General features: G+C 46.2%; 1 protein-coding gene and 1 non-coding gene across 2 annotated transcripts in view; both read right to left on the bottom strand.

The window, feature by feature from the left end:
• The window catches only part of STX1A (syntaxin 1A), a 63,287-nt gene extending 55,968 nt beyond the window's left edge, over positions 1 to 7,319 (bottom strand). Inside the window, exon 1 of the mRNA XM_060259308.1 lies at positions 7,190 to 7,319. Coding sequence (XP_060115291.1) covers positions 7,190 to 7,219 — 30 coding nt within the window. The 5' untranslated portion in view covers positions 7,220 to 7,319. The remainder of the gene's footprint in view (positions 1 to 7,189) is intronic.
• A 442-nt stretch (positions 7,320 to 7,761) lies between these two features.
• Positions 7,762 to 7,828, bottom strand: TRNAT-CGU (transfer RNA threonine (anticodon CGU)). Its single transcript has one exon. It is a non-coding gene; the product is annotated as a tRNA-Thr (tRNA).
• Positions 7,829 to 17,667: the final 9,839 nt, after the last annotated feature.

The following is a 17,667-nucleotide window of genomic DNA, read 5'->3' as shown; positions in this document are numbered from 1 at the left end:
CCCATCCAGGTCAGGGCACAAAAAGCAACTTTAAATAGGGCCTTTTTTTTGTAGCAGGAACTCCTTTGCCTATTAGGCCAGACCTCACTGATGTAGCCAATCCTCCTGGTCCTGGAGCTTACGGGGCTCTTAGTACAGGGCCTACTGTAAGCTCCAGGAGGATTGGCTACATCGGGGGGGGGGGGGTGTGCAGCCTAATATGCAAAGGAGTTCCTGCTTTTTTTTAAAAAAAAAAAAGCCCTGTAAATATGTATATTTAAAAGTTGCTGGTCACCCCCTATTCCAGAGGTCGGTTTGAAAGAGGAACAACAGCTGTGCATGGAACACAGCGTGGTAAATACATGGTTAACATTTCCAAAGACTGCAGAGCCTGTTTACTCAGAAGAAACAGCAGGGCCAAGGAAGTATGTGAGTGCTTCTCATCCAAAGGCATCAATGTTTCTGCTAAATGGTCTTCAGCTATTCTAAAGAACTGTCGTCCAGCTGGAGCTTCAGAGTAAGGCCTAAGCATCATCTCCTTAGCATGGCACAGACTTGTCCCATGCCTCTCCCTCCCCTCTGGTCCCATCACACACACACAGTCCATGAAAGAAAACATGCCATGTTCTTCTGGAAACAACCTAAATGGACCCTGTCATGTCAATGTTCTTGCTGCCTGGACCAGACCTGTGTGACTTCCTAGCAGAAGGAACTCATTTGCATATTAGGCCACACACACACACACCGATGTCACTGTTGTTTCACACAGGGATTTTTGTAGAAAAAGCCCAGCAGGAACTTATTTGCATTCTAGGTCACGCACCCCTGGTCCCAAGCCAGCTGGAACGGCGTTCCTGTGCATTCCTGCTAAAAAAAAAAAGGCCCCGCTTCCTAGTCACCTGTAAAATGAACCTGATTTCTGCCCCCTCCCCCTCATCTGCTAGAGAGGAGCTGGAAAAGGCTTTGCTTCCTATCGTGGGCATACAGATTTCTCTTCTTGCACTGTTGCTTTTGGCCAAACAGATCACATAGGTTTTTGAAACACCACAAAGAGCCAGCTAAACCTGTTTACCTGGGAGGAAAGCGAGAAGAGAATGCATACTGCCATGAATAATCTTTCAAACCACATTTGACATTCACAGTTGTTGCACCTGGCCCACAGGTGAGATGCAGCCAAGCTTGGGATAAAAATTAAACCCAAGCAGAAATGCTTGTCAACACATCCATCCCTATCAAAGCTTAATTCTTTGGTCATCCTAAGGAAAAAGTCACATCTACAAAAAACTCCACTGACCTAAAACCTGGCAGAGCAACACCCAGGATACTTCCACACAGACGTCAGCCTGACTCTGTGAAATCCCCTGGGGTAACTCTGTGCTCACACGTCTTTCCATTCCTGTCTATGATTCCGCCTGCACTTCCGAGGTCCCAAAACCGAAGAGAGGAAGGAGAGAATTCTGTGCTTGATTTACCTGGATGCCTTGTGGCTTGGCTTCATTCACAGCACACCTCACCCAAAGGACATGAAGCAGGAAACAATGAGTGGAAATCATACCCCCTGCCAAATTAAACAGACGTTAACACCCTAAAGCTGCCCTATGGAGAGCTGGACTGTTGGTAGATCTTGCCCATCACCTACTCCTGCAGCAGCTCTTCAGGATCAGGCAGAGAAAGATCTTTAACTGGAAATGCTAAGAACTGAACCTGGGACCTTCTACATATGAAGCACATGTTCTATCCCTGAGACGCAGTCACTCCAAAAATAGCCCTGAACATCTGAAACTGCTTTATAAAATTTACTTTTGCAAACTATGCAAAACTGAATTATTCAGGAGGGCATTTTTACAAAGACTTGAGTTTTATTCTCTGTGTTACATGCCATCAAGTTGCTTCCAACATACAGCGACCTTATGAATTAATGACCTCCAAATCATCCAGTCACAAACAGCTTTGCACAGGTCTTGCCAGCTGAGAGCCGCTGCTTCCTTTATTGAGGCCGTTTTCGCATTAGCGTTTACTCCAGGGTGGCATCCCATTTACCTCCTGATCTTTTGCTCGATTTCGCACATGTTGTGGGCTTCTCTTATGTTCTTACGTTCTTATGATCCGCGGCTTCAGCACTTTCACCCCGCAGTATCTGGATGCGCATGTTAGCGGAGTTTCCTAAAACCTGCGGATCCACTCCGCGGAGTTTGTTGTGGGAAATTCATCCCGTTCCGCATCAACTGCTTTGGGGGCGGCACCCTCCTCTGCCTTTCAGTCCTCCCACTCCATCCATCCCCTTGGTACGTGCAATTCAAATCATGTACACAGATGGCCTGGCCAATCATCAGCCGTTCGTGGTGCTTCCGAAACGTGGCCGCCTGGCCATTTTTTTTTTAAACTTTTAGTTCCTTGCGTAATAGCGATACTTCGAAATCACGAAGAGTCAATCCATATCATGATGTTGGGCCTTCCTGTTTCTCTACTGCCTTCACCTTTTCCTAGCGTTACTGGCTTTTCCATTGAGTCTTCTCATCATGTGACCAAAGTATGTAGAGGGTTTCATTTCAATGGAATTGATTAAGATTGCTTTAGTAAAGGGGAAGATACTGTGGACTATGCTGTGGACAGTGTTCCCTCTAAACTGAGTTAGTGTGAGCTAGCACACATATTTTTAGCCTCCAGGTCACACATTTTTGTCTTAGCACAGGAAGGATGACCCCAGAGCACAATAATTTATGCAGTAGCTCAAAATTTTAATGCCAGTAGCTCACAACTTTAATACTAGTAGCTCACAAAGTAGAATTTTTGCTCACAAGACTCTGCAGCTTAGAGGGAACATTAGTTGTGAAAGGCTTTCATGTCCGGAGTTCATTACACAAAATGCTCTACATCTTACAACAGCACTACAGATAAATTTAGAATTTCAACAGCCAATCCATATGCAAAAGAACCTCCTCAGGAAAGCTCCTCCATTAGCATGTCATAGCCTGGGAAACTCCTACAAGATAATGACGCAGCCCTACCCCACCTTCCTGAGTAGATATAAATTACCTGCCTACCATCTTCTCACTTTGACACACAGAGAACTCTAGCCTTCTTTGTTCTACCTCTGAGGATGCCAGTCACAGCTGCTGTTGAAACGTCAGGTTCTATGATGCCAACATCACGGCCATACAGCCCGGAAAATCTACAACTAATACGGTGGGCTGCACTACAGTATGTAGCATATACTCTCAGTCACTGCATGTATTGTCCTATTATGTAATTTCTGCTGTGCTTAATAAGCTGTGTTAATACTTATGCTTTGTTGCAAGATTTTCATTTGGTTTTAATTTCTGCCTCCTGATCCTATTACACTGCTTTATTGGATGTCCCATCCTACTGACTGCATTGACTTACACTCAAGGCTCAATAAGAAAAGTGGACTATAAATAATACAAATGAATAAATAGTCCCAGACTAGCAGGATTTAATGGAGGATAGGTCTATCAGTAGCCTACTAGCCATGATGTTCAAAAGGAAACTCCACATTCAGAGCTCTGAATTACAGCACCAGGATGCAATTTAAGGGGAAGGCTTCAACCTCTTTGCCCTGTGGTTGGCACTCCAGGGGAACTAGTTGGCCACAGTGTGAGGCAGAATGCTAGACTAGATAGTCTGATCTAGCAGGGCTTTTCTAATGTTCTTCCTCATTGTCCCAGGAAGAGAAAGGTCTTTCCCAAAACCTACAAGCCTTTAACTGGAGACCATGGGTCTCTGGTATGTATATAAAAGCAGTGCACTATTGTTGATCCATGGCCTCTTCCTATTACTATCTCACTTGGCAACTGAGTGCATACAAAACATCTTGCAACACTACTGGACAATGCACAGGCTTAGGCAAGTCCCAGAGAGAGGAATTCCAAAGCCATGGGGCAAACACCGCCTCTCTTGTGGTCCTAGCGTGATGCAGGAATGGTGAACTGAAAACAGGAATAAGATGTCACAAGCAATCCAAAGTCACCACCGCTGCTTCTCTCTCTTCCCTCGTTTAAAACATGCAATGTGCAGTAAGATAGAATAGTTCACAGTGGGGTCTTGATGCTGCAAAATGCATCCAGATAAAATGGATGCTGACTGGTAAGCATAAGGTCTTGGGGGGAGTAATTCTGCCTGCTCCAGAGGGGGCAAATCTTTCTTCAGTTGGCTCATTTAAGAGTTATGGGGGCCTGTTGGACCTTTTGCCATGAAAACAAGCCAAGCCTACTTCTTTTTCCCCAGTGACATTTAGTATTGAGTATCACCACCCTGCTGATCCATGCTACCGTAACCTTGGAGCTAGACTACTGCAATGCACTGTATGTGGGGCTGCCCTCACAGGCAATCTGGAACTTCCAGCTGGACCAAAATGCAGCAGCCCTTGTTTTCATTGGGGCAAATCACTTTGGCCATAAACTGTAATTCTAGTGACTTTACACTAACTACCCCTTCATTTCCAAATTCAATTTAACAAGCTGGTTTTAACCTGTAAAACTGTCCATGAGTTCTAGCTACAGAACTGAAGGATTCTTTCCCACCCCCCCCCCACCCCTATGTTTCTGTGTGGACTCTTCCTAGCAAACCCTTTTTGTGCGGTTTGGTCAGTTTCCACCCAGTCTTAGGCCTTCAGGGGAGGGGGCTACACCATCTTAATGGAAAAATATGCCAGACACACACCTACCCTTCTGATATTTTTAGAGACTCCAAAACTGGACTTTTGGGTGAGTTTCTTAAAGTCAGCTAAATACAGTGAGCTGTTCTAACTGAGCTGGCCAGACTGCTGAGCAAAGAAAGCTCCATCCATTGTTTTATTTATTCTGTGATGTTCCTCTGAGTCTAGGATGGCTGGTTTGTGATGGAGAAGCAAGGATGGGCACTTGGTAGTTCATTTGTTTGTATTAATTTTTAGCTATGTATGTCACCTTGGAGAGGGAAGGAAGCATAGTATAGCCCAATCTTGTCAAATCTCAGAAGCTAAGGAGAGTCAGTACTTGGAAGGGAGGCCAGCAAGGAAAAGTCTGTAGAGGAAGGCAACAGCAAACCACATCTGCCCCTGGCTGGGGTTGCTATAAGCAATGCTCCCTCTAAGCTGTGGAGTCTTGTGACTCCACCATGAACACCATGGCTACTAGCCACTGATAGGCCTGCCCTCCATAAACTTCTGCCAGACTTGGACTATTTATTTATATTATTTTATAGTCCACCTTTCTTACTCAAGTGTAAGCCAATGCAGTCAATATGGAACATTTTACTTTGTGAGCATTTTACTGGCATTAAAGTTGCAAGTGGGCAATTTGACTACTGCATAAATTAGTTTGCTCTGGGGTCATCCTTCCTGAGCTAAATGTGTGAGCTGGAGGCTAAAAAAAACTGTGAGCTAGCTCACACTAACTCAGCTTAAAGGGAACACTGGCTACAAGTCATCGGCAACTCAATGGCACTTCAAATACACGCACAAGCCACCTTGAATTGCAAACCCCAGTGGAGGGGAGATGGGAGGGGAATTTTAAAATGAATACAATTGCTTCCTGAACCCAGGTGAATGGGGTGGGTGGGTAGCTAGAATGATTCAGTAGGGGAAGGATTTGCTCAGGGAAGTTCCAGACAGGTCCCAGAGCTCAGCCCAGATGCAGCGGAAGTTCTGTGTTCAGCCGTAGCCAAGTCAGAACACTTTTTCAGTCTTTTTAGGAGTCAGGTTTTTGCATGGCTCCTTGAAATATACCAACAATAACCCCACGTCCTGAATGACGCTTGGTCTGAATGTAAGTGAAACGAAGCAATCCTTCTGTCTCAGCCTCTTTGGGGCTCTTGAGCATCAACATATTGCTTGACACCCAATCCCCAGGTTTGTAAAGGGCACACTCTGTGCATGCCTAGAGGCGCACTCTTCCCTCTTGTTCCGGTGCTGCTGACCTCTGGGGAGTGGAATACAGGTTTTGTGCCAGAGGTCACCATTTGGCCCACTTCCAGGCCTTTCACAGAAATCATCTGACGCCAAAGGATGTTGCCCTCCCCCCATGCAAGGGGGCCATGCACAGCACATCCACACCCCCTTCTCAGCCCTACAGCAGCTCTCTGCCCCAACCAACGAATTCACCCCTTTAACTGGAATGTGACTATTGGGGGAGTCCTGTTTCTTCTCTCTCTCACTCACTCATCAGATTTATGATCACGGCAGTCTCTTTGGGTCCCTCCAGCACTTCTCCAAAGCAGGGAGAGGGAAAAAGAGTTCCCTCCTCTTCACCTCTTGGGATGAAGCTTTTCCACCAGTTCTATTTTTTTTAAAAATAATAATTTAATTTATATCCCATCCTACCTCACAAGTGGGCTCAGGGCAGCTCACTCCATAGTAAGATCACAATAAAACCAATCAAACTCAACAGTCAAAACAATTTAAAATAAGACGGCACTTAGGTGCTAATTACCCAAAATCTCCCCAACATGTCACAGTAGCCTGAATTGCAATAGTTTTTCAATCAGATGGTGATGGTAACCTAAATACTGGGGGGGGGGGGGGGGGGGGCTGTATAATCATTCGCCTCATTTCAGTCCTTCCTACCGTTTGGGGTTACAGGTAGCCCCCCCCCCCCATAGATAAGGGAAGCATCCACCTACAGTTCTAAAGTGGGGTAAGGAGGCATGCAGCTCTCTTCTCCCACCCCCATTTCTTTCTTAACCATCTCGATGTTTCCCCGGGAGCAAAAGCTTTAACCCCCCCACCCCCCAATCACCACCAAGGAAGCAGAACACCAAGGGAGGCACTATAATCTTCCACACACACTCCATCCTTGGGTTCTTCTTCTACACCCCACTGCCTTCGTGTTCCCACAAACGCCCCAGGGATGGACGTGGCGTCCCCGTCCCCCCCCCCCCAACTTCGCCTCCCCAGAGAAACGGCCCTAAGAGCCTAGTGGCCAGCCCGGGCCAGTTACCCCCTCCCCCCGGTGTGATTCCCTCTTGCACCCACTTGAGACCCTCCGCTGCCCCCATCGACGGCGCGTCCGCCCCACACTTGGTTGGGGGGCACCACCACGGCTCCCCCCCCCCTCCTCCTCCTCTTGCAAAGGATGGAGCCTCCTCCTGGTCTTCGCTCCCTCCTTAAGTTTGCCCCTTCCCTCCTCTCTGCCTGCGGCGCCTCGACCTCCCGGCCCAGCCGACGGGGCGTCGGTCCCTTCTTCTCCCCTGGGGGGGCCGAGACTCGACTCACCGTGCGCAGCTCCTGCGTCCGGTCCTTCATCGCTGCTGCTGCTGCTGCCGCCGCGGCTGGCTCGCCTTCCTGCCTCTCCGGCGGCCGCGATCGAGGGAGGAGCTGCGAGGAGGAGGAGGAGGAGGCGGCGGGCGGCACATGCGCTGGAGCCGGAGGGAGGGAGGGAGGGAGGGGGGCAGCCCGGCAGTCGGAGGCCTCCTCTTCAGCCGCCAGCCCCAAGGTCCCCGAGTAGCCCGAGGCCAGGCTGCTGCTGCTGCCGCCAGGCGAAGAAGAGCGAAGCCTCCGCCGTTTGGAGAAGGGGCCGGAGCTCCCCACTTGCGATGATCGCTCGGCCGGACCTGCCAGTTTGCACTCGCGGCAAGCTCAGAGGCAGCCGTCTGTTAGGACGCTTCCTGGCCTACTGTGTGGAAAAAAAACGGGGGGGGGATATTTTATGAACATATATGAGCACATGACGCTGCCTTACGCTGAAATCCGACCCTCGGGCCATCAGAGTCAGTACTGTCTACTCAGACTGGCAGCGGCTCTCAAGGGGAGGTTTTTCACGCCTTCTTGCCTGCAGCCTTTTTAGTTGGAGATGCCAGGGATTAAACCTGGGATCTTCTGCTTACGAAGCAGATGCTCTACCACTGAGCCACCGTCCCTCCCCATCTTGGGAGTAAGACCCATTGAAGAAGGCCAGGAGCCATAGCAGAACTCATGGCCATCGGTGGGGCTTCCCCCCTGAATAAAGGCTTGGGGTCTATCCAGGGTTGGCCAACGGTAGCTCTCCATAAGTTTTTTGCCTACAACTCCCATCAGCCATTGGCCATGCTGGCTGGGGCTGATGGGAGTTGTAGGCAAAAAACATCTGGAGAGCTACCGTTGGTCACCCCTGCCTCTGGGGCGGGACTGGTAGTTATTTGAAAACAAAGGCTGTGCTGGTCTTGATCATTCTGTCCAGATATTCACAGGCCAAAACAGAAGTCTTTAAAAAAAAATCAAGTGCTTTTTCAGGAAAACTCTGTCCAGGGTGCTGGAATTTCTGATACCCAAAGCTAACGATAGTGGAGTTTAGGTATGTTGCAGTAAGATGAGGAACCCAAAAAGGTGCCCTGGGGGCAACATGGACTGGAGGTCACCAACACCTTTCCTGGGGGTCAAGTGGGTGGGGACAAGTAGGCTGTTGCCCCTAACGCAGGACTTTGGAGATCTGACTGGCCATACAGACAGCTTCCTCTACAGTACAGTCAGCTTCATTCTGTCTCTGACTTCTTTCCCAGTGTATTTTTCAATATTTACTCCTCCAGTAAATATTGAAAAATACACTGGGAAAGAAGTCAGAGACGGAATCACCATCACTAGTGGTCTGACCTAGCCTCAGATCGCAAAGCATGGAGGCACACCATCCACCAGGCCGTCTCTTCCTTTGAGAACGCACGCAAAGCTGGTCTTGAGGACAAAAGGAGATTGAGGAAGAATCGCACTGCTACAGCATCAACCCCAAATCAGACTTTTCCCTGCAGCCACTGTGGCCGGACCTGCCTGTCCCGTATTGGTCTTGTCAGCCACCAGTGAGCCTGCAGCAGACATGGACTACTGCACCTTTCTTAAATCTTCGTTCGCGAAGTCAAGCTAAAGAAGAAGAAGACTCCTCTTGACTCCTGCACTTCAACTTCCTCTGTGATTGTGGTTGGCTCCACCTCCCAAGGTAGCCATTTTGTGGTTGCGCCCACCGCCTTGTGTCAGAATTCCAAAGGTGGCCACAGGATCCAAAAAGCTGAGGACTTCTGCTGTGAGAGAACTTGTTGCTGAGGAAGGAGGCATGTATAAGTCAGGCTGTAGGAAGTGGAGATAGCAAGCAGATGCTAGGAAGTGTTATTTTAAGCTGTTTTATCTTGTTGGAATTTCTTTAATAAATGGATCCTTAAGCTTGGAAGGTCAGTTTTCTTAAGTAACAAATTGGGAGACTGGTCATATGGAAACCCCCAACAGAGGGGCGTTTGGTGGTGGGAAAAATCAGATTCCATTTGAAAAGGTGGGGATGCCAGTTGACCAATGGGATGTGTGTGTACCTCACTTTGTCCCGCTGTTGTGCCGATTTAACCGCCTCATCAGGCGCAGAAATCAGCCAGTGGATTTTTCTCCCCCCACCCCCAACAACCCAAAGATAAACCTGATCAGTTGCTATGGCCTGCCTCTCAGACGGCTGTTAAAAGCACAGTTGCAGTGGCTTCTTGAAAAACTAACAACTCAGCAAATGGCCACATTCTGAATCCAGACAGCATCGGAAGAAAGAAGTTCTGATTGACAAAAATTCATGCTAGAAAAAATATTTTTTTTTCAACTCAGCTGCCATTGGACTTCTCTTTTGTTTTGCTATAATAGATCATAAAAGCTCTGTGTGTGCGTGTGTGTCAAGTGCCATCGAATCCCAGTCAACTTATGGCGGCAAGAGGCTTAACTGAGGTGGTTTGCCATTGCCTTCCTCTGAATAGCGACCCTGGGCTTCCTTATTGGTGCTCTCCCATCCAAATACTAACTGGGCCCAGCCCTGATTAGCTTCTGAGCTCTGACAAGATGAGACTAGCCTAGCAGGGGCTACTCCTCTTCTTTTAGAAAACAGACCTGAGAAGGGTTATTAGAAAGAGATTCTGCCACCTGCTGGCTATAGGAGGGGTAGCAAAGAAGCCAGACTGACAGATAAATCTTTCCTTTATTCATGTTAGGACATCTTATACACACACACATACACACATGCTACTTTTGTAGCAGGAACTCCTTTGCATATTAGGCCACACACTCCCGATGTAGCCAATTCTCCAAGAGCGTACAGGGCTCTTAGTATAAGACCTACTGTAAGTTCCAGGCGGATTGGCTACATCAGGGGGGCATGGCCTAACATGCAAAGGGGTTCTTGCTGCAAAAAAGGCATGCATACACACATACCCCTTGAAAGAGGTCTGCAGTCCTTCTTTCTTCTGTCCTTGAAACAGCTCTCCAACAGAGGCTTCTGTCATTCCCACTGACTCAGTTTCAGCAACCTATACTATAGGCGAAAGAAGATGGCACCCTAAAGAGGATGCTCTTCCCTTTTCACTGGCAACATCAAACAAGATCATATGCTCCCCAGTAGTTATAAGTGTGGCTAAAAATGTCTGTCCTGTCTGGTAGGCTGGTAGATGTCATCATGATGAGCTTGACGTAATGATAAAAATGTCTGTCTTGAAATGGGCCTCTTCTTGTCTCGACATCTCTGCATTTCCACCAGAAAAACATAGCAGGTTTTTCAATTTCCAAAATATCCCTTTCTTCCAATGAGAGGCCTAAGCTCACTCTGAGGCCTTTTTCTATGGTTTATATTCAGGCCCAAGGGCAAGACGATACTGTAGTGTAGAACTCTAAACTTGTATTTGAACCTAAGAGAGCACAAAATTGTACACCTTTTCTCTGATCAAAAACACTCTCCCTGTTTGTTTTTCAGACCAGTAGAGTAGAAGAAGATAGAAGATATTGGATTTATATCCCACCCTCCACTCCGAAGAGTCTCAGAGCGGCTCACAATCTCCTTTACCTTCCTCCCCCACAACAGACACCCTGTGAGGTGGGTGGGGCTGGAGAGGGCTCTCACAGCAGCTGCCCTTTCAAGGACAACCTCTGCCAGAGCTCTGGCTGACCCAAGGCCATGCTAGCAGGTGCAAGTGGAGGAGTGGGGAATCAAACCCGGTTCTCCCAGATAAGAGTCCTCACACTTAACCACTACACCAAACTGGCTGCCTGCTTTGTGCTTACTGTTCCCCCCCCTGGGGGGGACAGTAAGGGGCCTGCTTTGTGCTTACTGTTCCCCCCCTCTCCTATTGTGTTCTTTCATAGTTTTATATTATATGTATAATAAGATTTATACCCCACTTTTCTTCCTAATAGGGCACTAGCAGTGGCTTACAGCATCATTCTCTTCATTTTATCCTTACAACAGAAACTATCTGAGATAAACTAGGCTGAAGTAGAGCTACTGGGCCAAGGTCTCTGAGGAGCTTCCATGGCAGAGTGTGGATTCGAACCTGGTTCTTGAGATTCTAGTCCAGCGCTCTAACCATTACACCACCATATTCTCACAACAGAAAACTCAATTAAACAAGGTTTTATTTATATAAAAATATTACAATATTTACCTATATACAAGATATTCTTTCTACGTCTCTCCAGTTGTCCTAACTGCCCTGGATCAGAACAGTTTCTATTTGGAACTCACACTCTGATGTCCTATTTAAAGTTATACTATTATGCATGGCCCCTACCAGGGCTTAAAGCAGCAGGGAAGAGGATTTTTAAAAATCTGGACAAAGAGTAAATCTGAACCCCAGGGCAACAGCATATCCTTCCTCCCCACAGTTGTTTTAAGGCCAAATGCTACATCTTGGAAGTCCCATGTGTGGAATTCCCACATTATATGTGATATAGCCCTGCATACTTTGATGCATGAGGCAGGAAAAAATGGTCACTGCCCCTTTCCTTTTGATAGAAACATCATAATAAATGAAAGAACAATTTGTTCCTTCAAGTGGTACCTCAGAATTTACTTTTTTTGGGGGGGGGGGGGGCAGACTTCTGTGCTACCTGCACACAAAAGCCTGCTTCGCTGCTATAGCCTTAGAGGCCACTTGAGAGCATTTGTAGTTTTTATTGGCACATTTTTATTGACTTGGTCTTAATTATTTATTTTATTGACTGGGCTGGATTTATTGGTTTGTTTTCAATGGCACAATTTGTTCTTCCAGACTCCATTTTATTCTCTTGTTTGCTTAACAGCATTTCATTGTTTTAGTTTCAAGTCACTCTCAGGCAGATCTGGAGAGGTAGCATACAGATTCCCCACAAAAACTGAGGCGCTGATAGGGTTGCCAATCCCCAGGTGGGGGCAGGGGATCCTCCGGTTTGGAGACCCTCCCCCGCTTCAGGGTCGTCAGAAAGCGGGGGGAGGGGAGGGAAATGTCTGCTGGGAATTCTGTTATTCCATATGGTGATTTATTCCCATAGAAAATCATGGAGAATTCATCTGCGGGTATATGGGGCTTTGTGAAGGCTGTTTTTTGGAGTAGAGGCACCAAATTTTCAGTATAGCATCTAGTGCCTCTCCCCAAAATACCCCCCAAGTTTCAAAAAGATTGGACCAGGGGGTCCAATTCTATGAGCCCCAAAAGAAGGTGCCCCTATCCGTCATTATTTCCTATGGAAGGAAGGAATTGAAAAGGTGTGCCGTCCCTTTAAATGTGATGGCCAGAACTCCCTTTGGAGTTCAATTATGCTTGTCACAGCCTTGCTCTTGGCTCCACCCCTAATGTCTCCTGGCTCCACCCCCAAAGTCCCCAGATATTTCTTGAATTGGACTTGGCAACCCTAGGCGCTGAACTGTGTCACCCCACTTTGTGCCTGACACTTCCACGCTTGGGGAGACAACACAAGTCAGGGGGCATGCAGCCACCATGCCTAGGTTTGTCTTTTTGGGCCCTCCTCTTTGCCACATCCTGCTGACGCACCCTGAGGCCTTACCAGGGCCTCACTCCGTGGGCTGCCATAGCAACCGAGCCTCTAATGATAGCTGCGGAGCCTGGTGTGTGCCCTGCCAGGGAAGGCTTCTTTGCTGCTTGCCCTCGCCAGGGTGACAGGGCCATTGTGCTTCTCTGACAGAGCTGCAGCAGCTCCCTTTGACATCACACCCACAGCTGCTCTGGAGGGCTGGCCCGCTCCTTGATCCTTTGTGCCTCGGCTGCCTGCCATCTGGCAGCTTCTGCCATGGGTGCCCTCACTTTCTTCCCACCATTGGTGTCTCAGCAACACAGCCAGCGTGGCACCAACAGGAAGGGGCATTTCTAGTGGCTGCTCAGAGCAACAAAACACTGACAAAGATTCTGGGCCTTTACCTGGCAGGCATAAATTCAACAGGTAAAACCACTCTGCTTCCTCACCCCCACACACTCCGCAAAAATAAGAGCTTCATCTCTTTTAATGTCTGCTGCTTGTCAGGGAGGGGGGGTGGCAACCCTCTTTACATCTTTCAAATGCTGCTGTTTTGCAGGGCTGAGTGATATATCAGGCGTGGGTCTTGGAAAGGGGATTTTTTTTTTGTCTGCCTAAATCTGGTTTTAAATGGCAGAATGCTTGTTGGTTTAATTTATTGTGGATTTCTTACTGTCATATTTGCTGATGTTTACATGGCTTTTATGAACCTTGGAAGCTTTAGGAAATATATTTTCTAAGAAAAAGGGGAGACCCTCTCTGAGACATTGTTATAGAAGCTGCTAAAGGGTAGTCTAGAGCCCCATGGCGCAGAGTGGTAAAGCTGCAGTACTGCAGTCGGAGCCCTTTGCTCACGACCTGAGTTCGATCCCAGTGGAAGCTGGTTCAGGTAGCCGGCTGCAGGTCAACTCAGCCTTCCATCCTTCTGAGGTCAGTAAAATGAGTACCCAGCTCCTGGGCCAGATGGTTATACAGCTAAATACTTTAAAATTTTTAAAGATGAATTAACACCAAAATTACAGAAGCTGATGAATGTAATAAAAACCAAAGGGAAGGTACCAAACACATGGAAAGAAGCTGTTATTTCTTTGATACCCAAAGAAGAAAGAGACGTTACAAATGTGAAAAATTACAGACCAATTTCACTTTTGAACAATGATTATAAAATATTTACAAGAATTCTGGCGGAACGACTTAAGCAATATCTGATAAATTTTATAAAGGAGGATCAAGCTGGTTTTCTTCCCAAAAGACAAATAAGAGACAATATTAGAACTGTTGTAAATATTGTAGAATATTATGAAAGACATCCAGAAAAAGAAGTAGCATTATTCTTTGCGGATGCAGAGAAAGCATTTGATAATTTAAACTGGGACTTTATGTTTGCAGTGATGGAAAAATGGAGCTTGGAGAAAGTTTTATAAGAATGATAAAGGCAATATATTCTGAACAAAGGGCAAGGTTGTGCGTTAACGCAGATCTTACAGACGAAATGAAAATCAGTAAAGGTACTAGACAAGGCTGCCCGCTTTCGCCATTGTTGTTTATAATGACTCTTGAAATTTTATTGATGCAGATTCAAGAAGAAAAAGATCTAGAAGGGTTACAAATAAAAGGATATACCTACAAATACAGAGCATTTGCTGATGATATAATGTTTATAAATGAAAATCCCTTACAAGTTACACCTTTGTTATTAACGAGAATACAAGAGTTTGGGGAGTTGGCGGGACTTTATATAAATAAAGAAAAATCAAAAATTTTATGTAAGAATATGCAGAAAAACAGACAACAAGAATTACAAAGCTAAAGGGTAGGCTAGAGCCCCATGGCACAGAGTGGTAAAGCTGCAGTACTGCAGTCGGAGCCCTTTGCTCACGACCTGAGTTCGATCCCAGTGGAAGCTGGTTCAGGTAGCCGGCTGCAGGTCAACTCAGCCTTCCATCCTTCTGAGGTCAGTAAAATGAGTACCCAGCTTTCTGGGGCGGAAGTGTAGATGACTGGGGAAGGCAATGGCAAACCACCCCGTAAAAAGTCTGCTGTGAAAACGTTGTGAGAGCAATGTCACCCCAGAGTTGAAAACGACTGGTGCTTGCACAGGGGACTACCTTTACCTTTTTGAAGGGTTGGCTGCAGGTCCAATCCTATGGCGGGGTGGGGTGGAGTATAAAGCTGGTTATTTCAGTACTTCCCTGCTAGAGGAGGAGGAGATTGGATTTATACCCCATCCTTCACTCAGAGTCTCAGAGCAGTTCATAATCACCTTCCTCTCCCCACATCCTGTGAGGTAGGTGGGGGTGAGAGAACTCTGAGAGAACTGTGACTGGCCCAAGGTCACCGAGCAGGTTTCATTCAGAGGAGTGGGAAATCAAACTTCATTCCCCAGCTTAGAATCTAGCACGCTTAACCACTACACCACATTTGCTCTCAGTGGTAGAATCATAGAATTATGAGATCACAGCCACAGAATTTTAAAGGTGTTTCTGGGTGGGGTGGGGGAATCAAGTTTTAAAATCCGAAGATGAGTGTTAAAGCAGTCAGATCTTTGATTAAATTTTCCAAAGTTTTACCATCTTATACATTTATACAAATTTAATTTCACTTTTAATGTTAAGCTTCCAGAGATACAGAAATGGTTCCTCCCAGTTTTGTTCATTAAAGCATGAAAGAGAAAAATGTTTTCAAAGCTTTAGACTTCCCATCCCAGTGTCTGCCTTTCTTTCCATTCATGTCAATTTCATTCCCCCCCTTTTATTTTGTTTGCATGCAGCACTTAAATCCTTTTTTTTTGTACTGGGGACATTGTCATTTGCCTCCTCTATCTCCCTTTCAAGTCAATATCAGCAGGGAACTACACCTCACACAGCTCTTTTTAAACTTCCTTCCATCTTTACAAAAATTATTCAGTGATCTGAGATGAGTGATAGTCTCATATTGCTAGATTCGTGCTGCTTGTCAAAAAAATGTCAAAATTTTGTACAAGGGGGATGGATGGTGAAAGGTGCAGAGCGGGCAGAACAACCTCAAAGTGGGTGGTGATTGACCTTTGAGGGGCAGCAAAAGTGCAGGGGGGAAATCTGAGGGAATCTGTAAACTTTTAATTACCTTTGGTATGGAAGCAAAACAAGAGAAAAAACAGCACAAAAGCACTCTCAGAAAACTCGGGAAATGATGGCCAGAAAGTGAACAGAACACAGAAGGGAGAAAAATCAGTGCAGAATGGCTTTAATATATTTTTTGTTAACTTTTTGAAGCAAACAAATAAATATCAATATTAATGTGTGTGTGCAATGAATTAAACTTTTGACAAGTTAAAAAACAAGCACAAACATACATACATATCAAAGAAATCATGGATGGATTTTAAGCTATATAAAGAAAACCTGATGGATATGCATAGAGAAAGCAATGGAAAACACCAATACATAATAGGCCTTAGGTTGTATGAAAAGTTTTCTTAAACTTTTAAGCACACACATCTAGTGAATGCAGATTCAGTAACTTCTGACCATGGCTATCAAAACCCTCAGAGTGTACATATATGTAACCTTTAACTGACAGCAGGAGGAGGAGATTAGATTTACACTCCACCCTTCCCTCGGTGTCTCAAAGTGGTTTACAATCTCCTTTTCGTTCCCTTCCCCACAACAGACACCCCGTGAAGTAGGTGGGGCTGAGAGAGCTCTGAGAGAAACTGCTCTTGAGAAAGCAGCTCTTTCAAGAACTGTGACTAACCCAAGGTCACTCCATGGGTGCATAGGGAGGAATGTGGAATCAAACTCAGTTCTCCCAGATTAGAGTCTGGGCACTTAACCAGTACACCAAATTGGCTCTACAGTGCAAACCACTACACCAAACTGGCTTAAAGTTTTGAATGTGCCTATATTTTTAAAGTAAGAGTTTTAGTACAATTTGTAAGAAACGCATATATTTTGTTTAATTTATTTCTCATAAGTTTCTGTTACCCAACCTTTGGGTACCCAACTTTGTGTGCATGGGGGGGATGTTCTAGAAAAAGCCCAGCAGGAACTTATTTGCATACTAGGCCACACACCCTGATGCCAAGCCAATCGGAACTGCATTCCTGTGTGTTCCTGCTAAAAAAAAAAGCCCTGTGTATGTCATGTGCCATCAAGTCATAGCTGACTTCTGGTGACCCCTGGCAAGGGGCTTTCAAGGCAAATGGGATGCAGAGGTGGTTTGCCACCACCTTCCTCTTCCTTGCTGGTCCCAGTACCTTGCTGGTCCCAGTACCTTGCTGGTCCCAGTACCTTGCTGGTACTGACCCTGCTTAGTTTACCAGATCTGATGAGATCAGGCTATATCATGCTGTCTTTCTATGTTTTTCATGCTCTCCCTTTTTTTCCTGTCAAGTCACAGCTGACTAATGGCGACTCCATAGGGGTTTCGAGGCAAGAGACATTCAGAGGTGGTTTGTCATGTGTGCCTCTGTGTCATGACCCTGGTATTCCTTGGAGGTCTCCCATCCAAATACTAGCCAGGGCTGACCCTGCTTGACAAGGTCAGGCTAGCCTGGACTAACCAGGTGAAGGCTTGTCTTGTTTACTTCTTACTAAAGATGCTGTCTAAAGTTTTGCCACAATGAAACCAACAGCTACTTTCCTTCTCAGCACTGGCTCTGGTCATCAACATTCTGTACCTGACCCTTCCCCTCAGTCATTATTTTCATGAGATCAGAGCAGGTCAGCCAATGGCAAAGATCATTTCTACACTAGATGTTTAGTCTGGAGCTGATGCCGTTCATTCATTCAGAGAATCCAGGCAATGCATTGCCAGCCCATTATATTCCAATATTTTTATGCTGTGATTTCTTTCTTTAACTGTGACTCTTTTTTTGTACCTGATTTGTGGCGATCTTTTGGCAAACACCACTGAGGCTTCCTTAGGCTCCTGTTCCATTCCAGCCTTCCCCTCCTCTTTATGTCCATGTAAGAGGTGTTTCTGCTTCTTGGTTTAATTGA

The sequence above is a fragment of the Heteronotia binoei genome, chromosome 18, assembly GCF_032191835.1.
Source record: "Heteronotia binoei isolate CCM8104 ecotype False Entrance Well chromosome 18, APGP_CSIRO_Hbin_v1, whole genome shotgun sequence".
NCBI lineage: Eukaryota > Metazoa > Chordata > Lepidosauria > Squamata > Gekkonidae > Heteronotia > Heteronotia binoei.
This window is presented reverse-complemented; position numbering and strand designations above follow the sequence as displayed.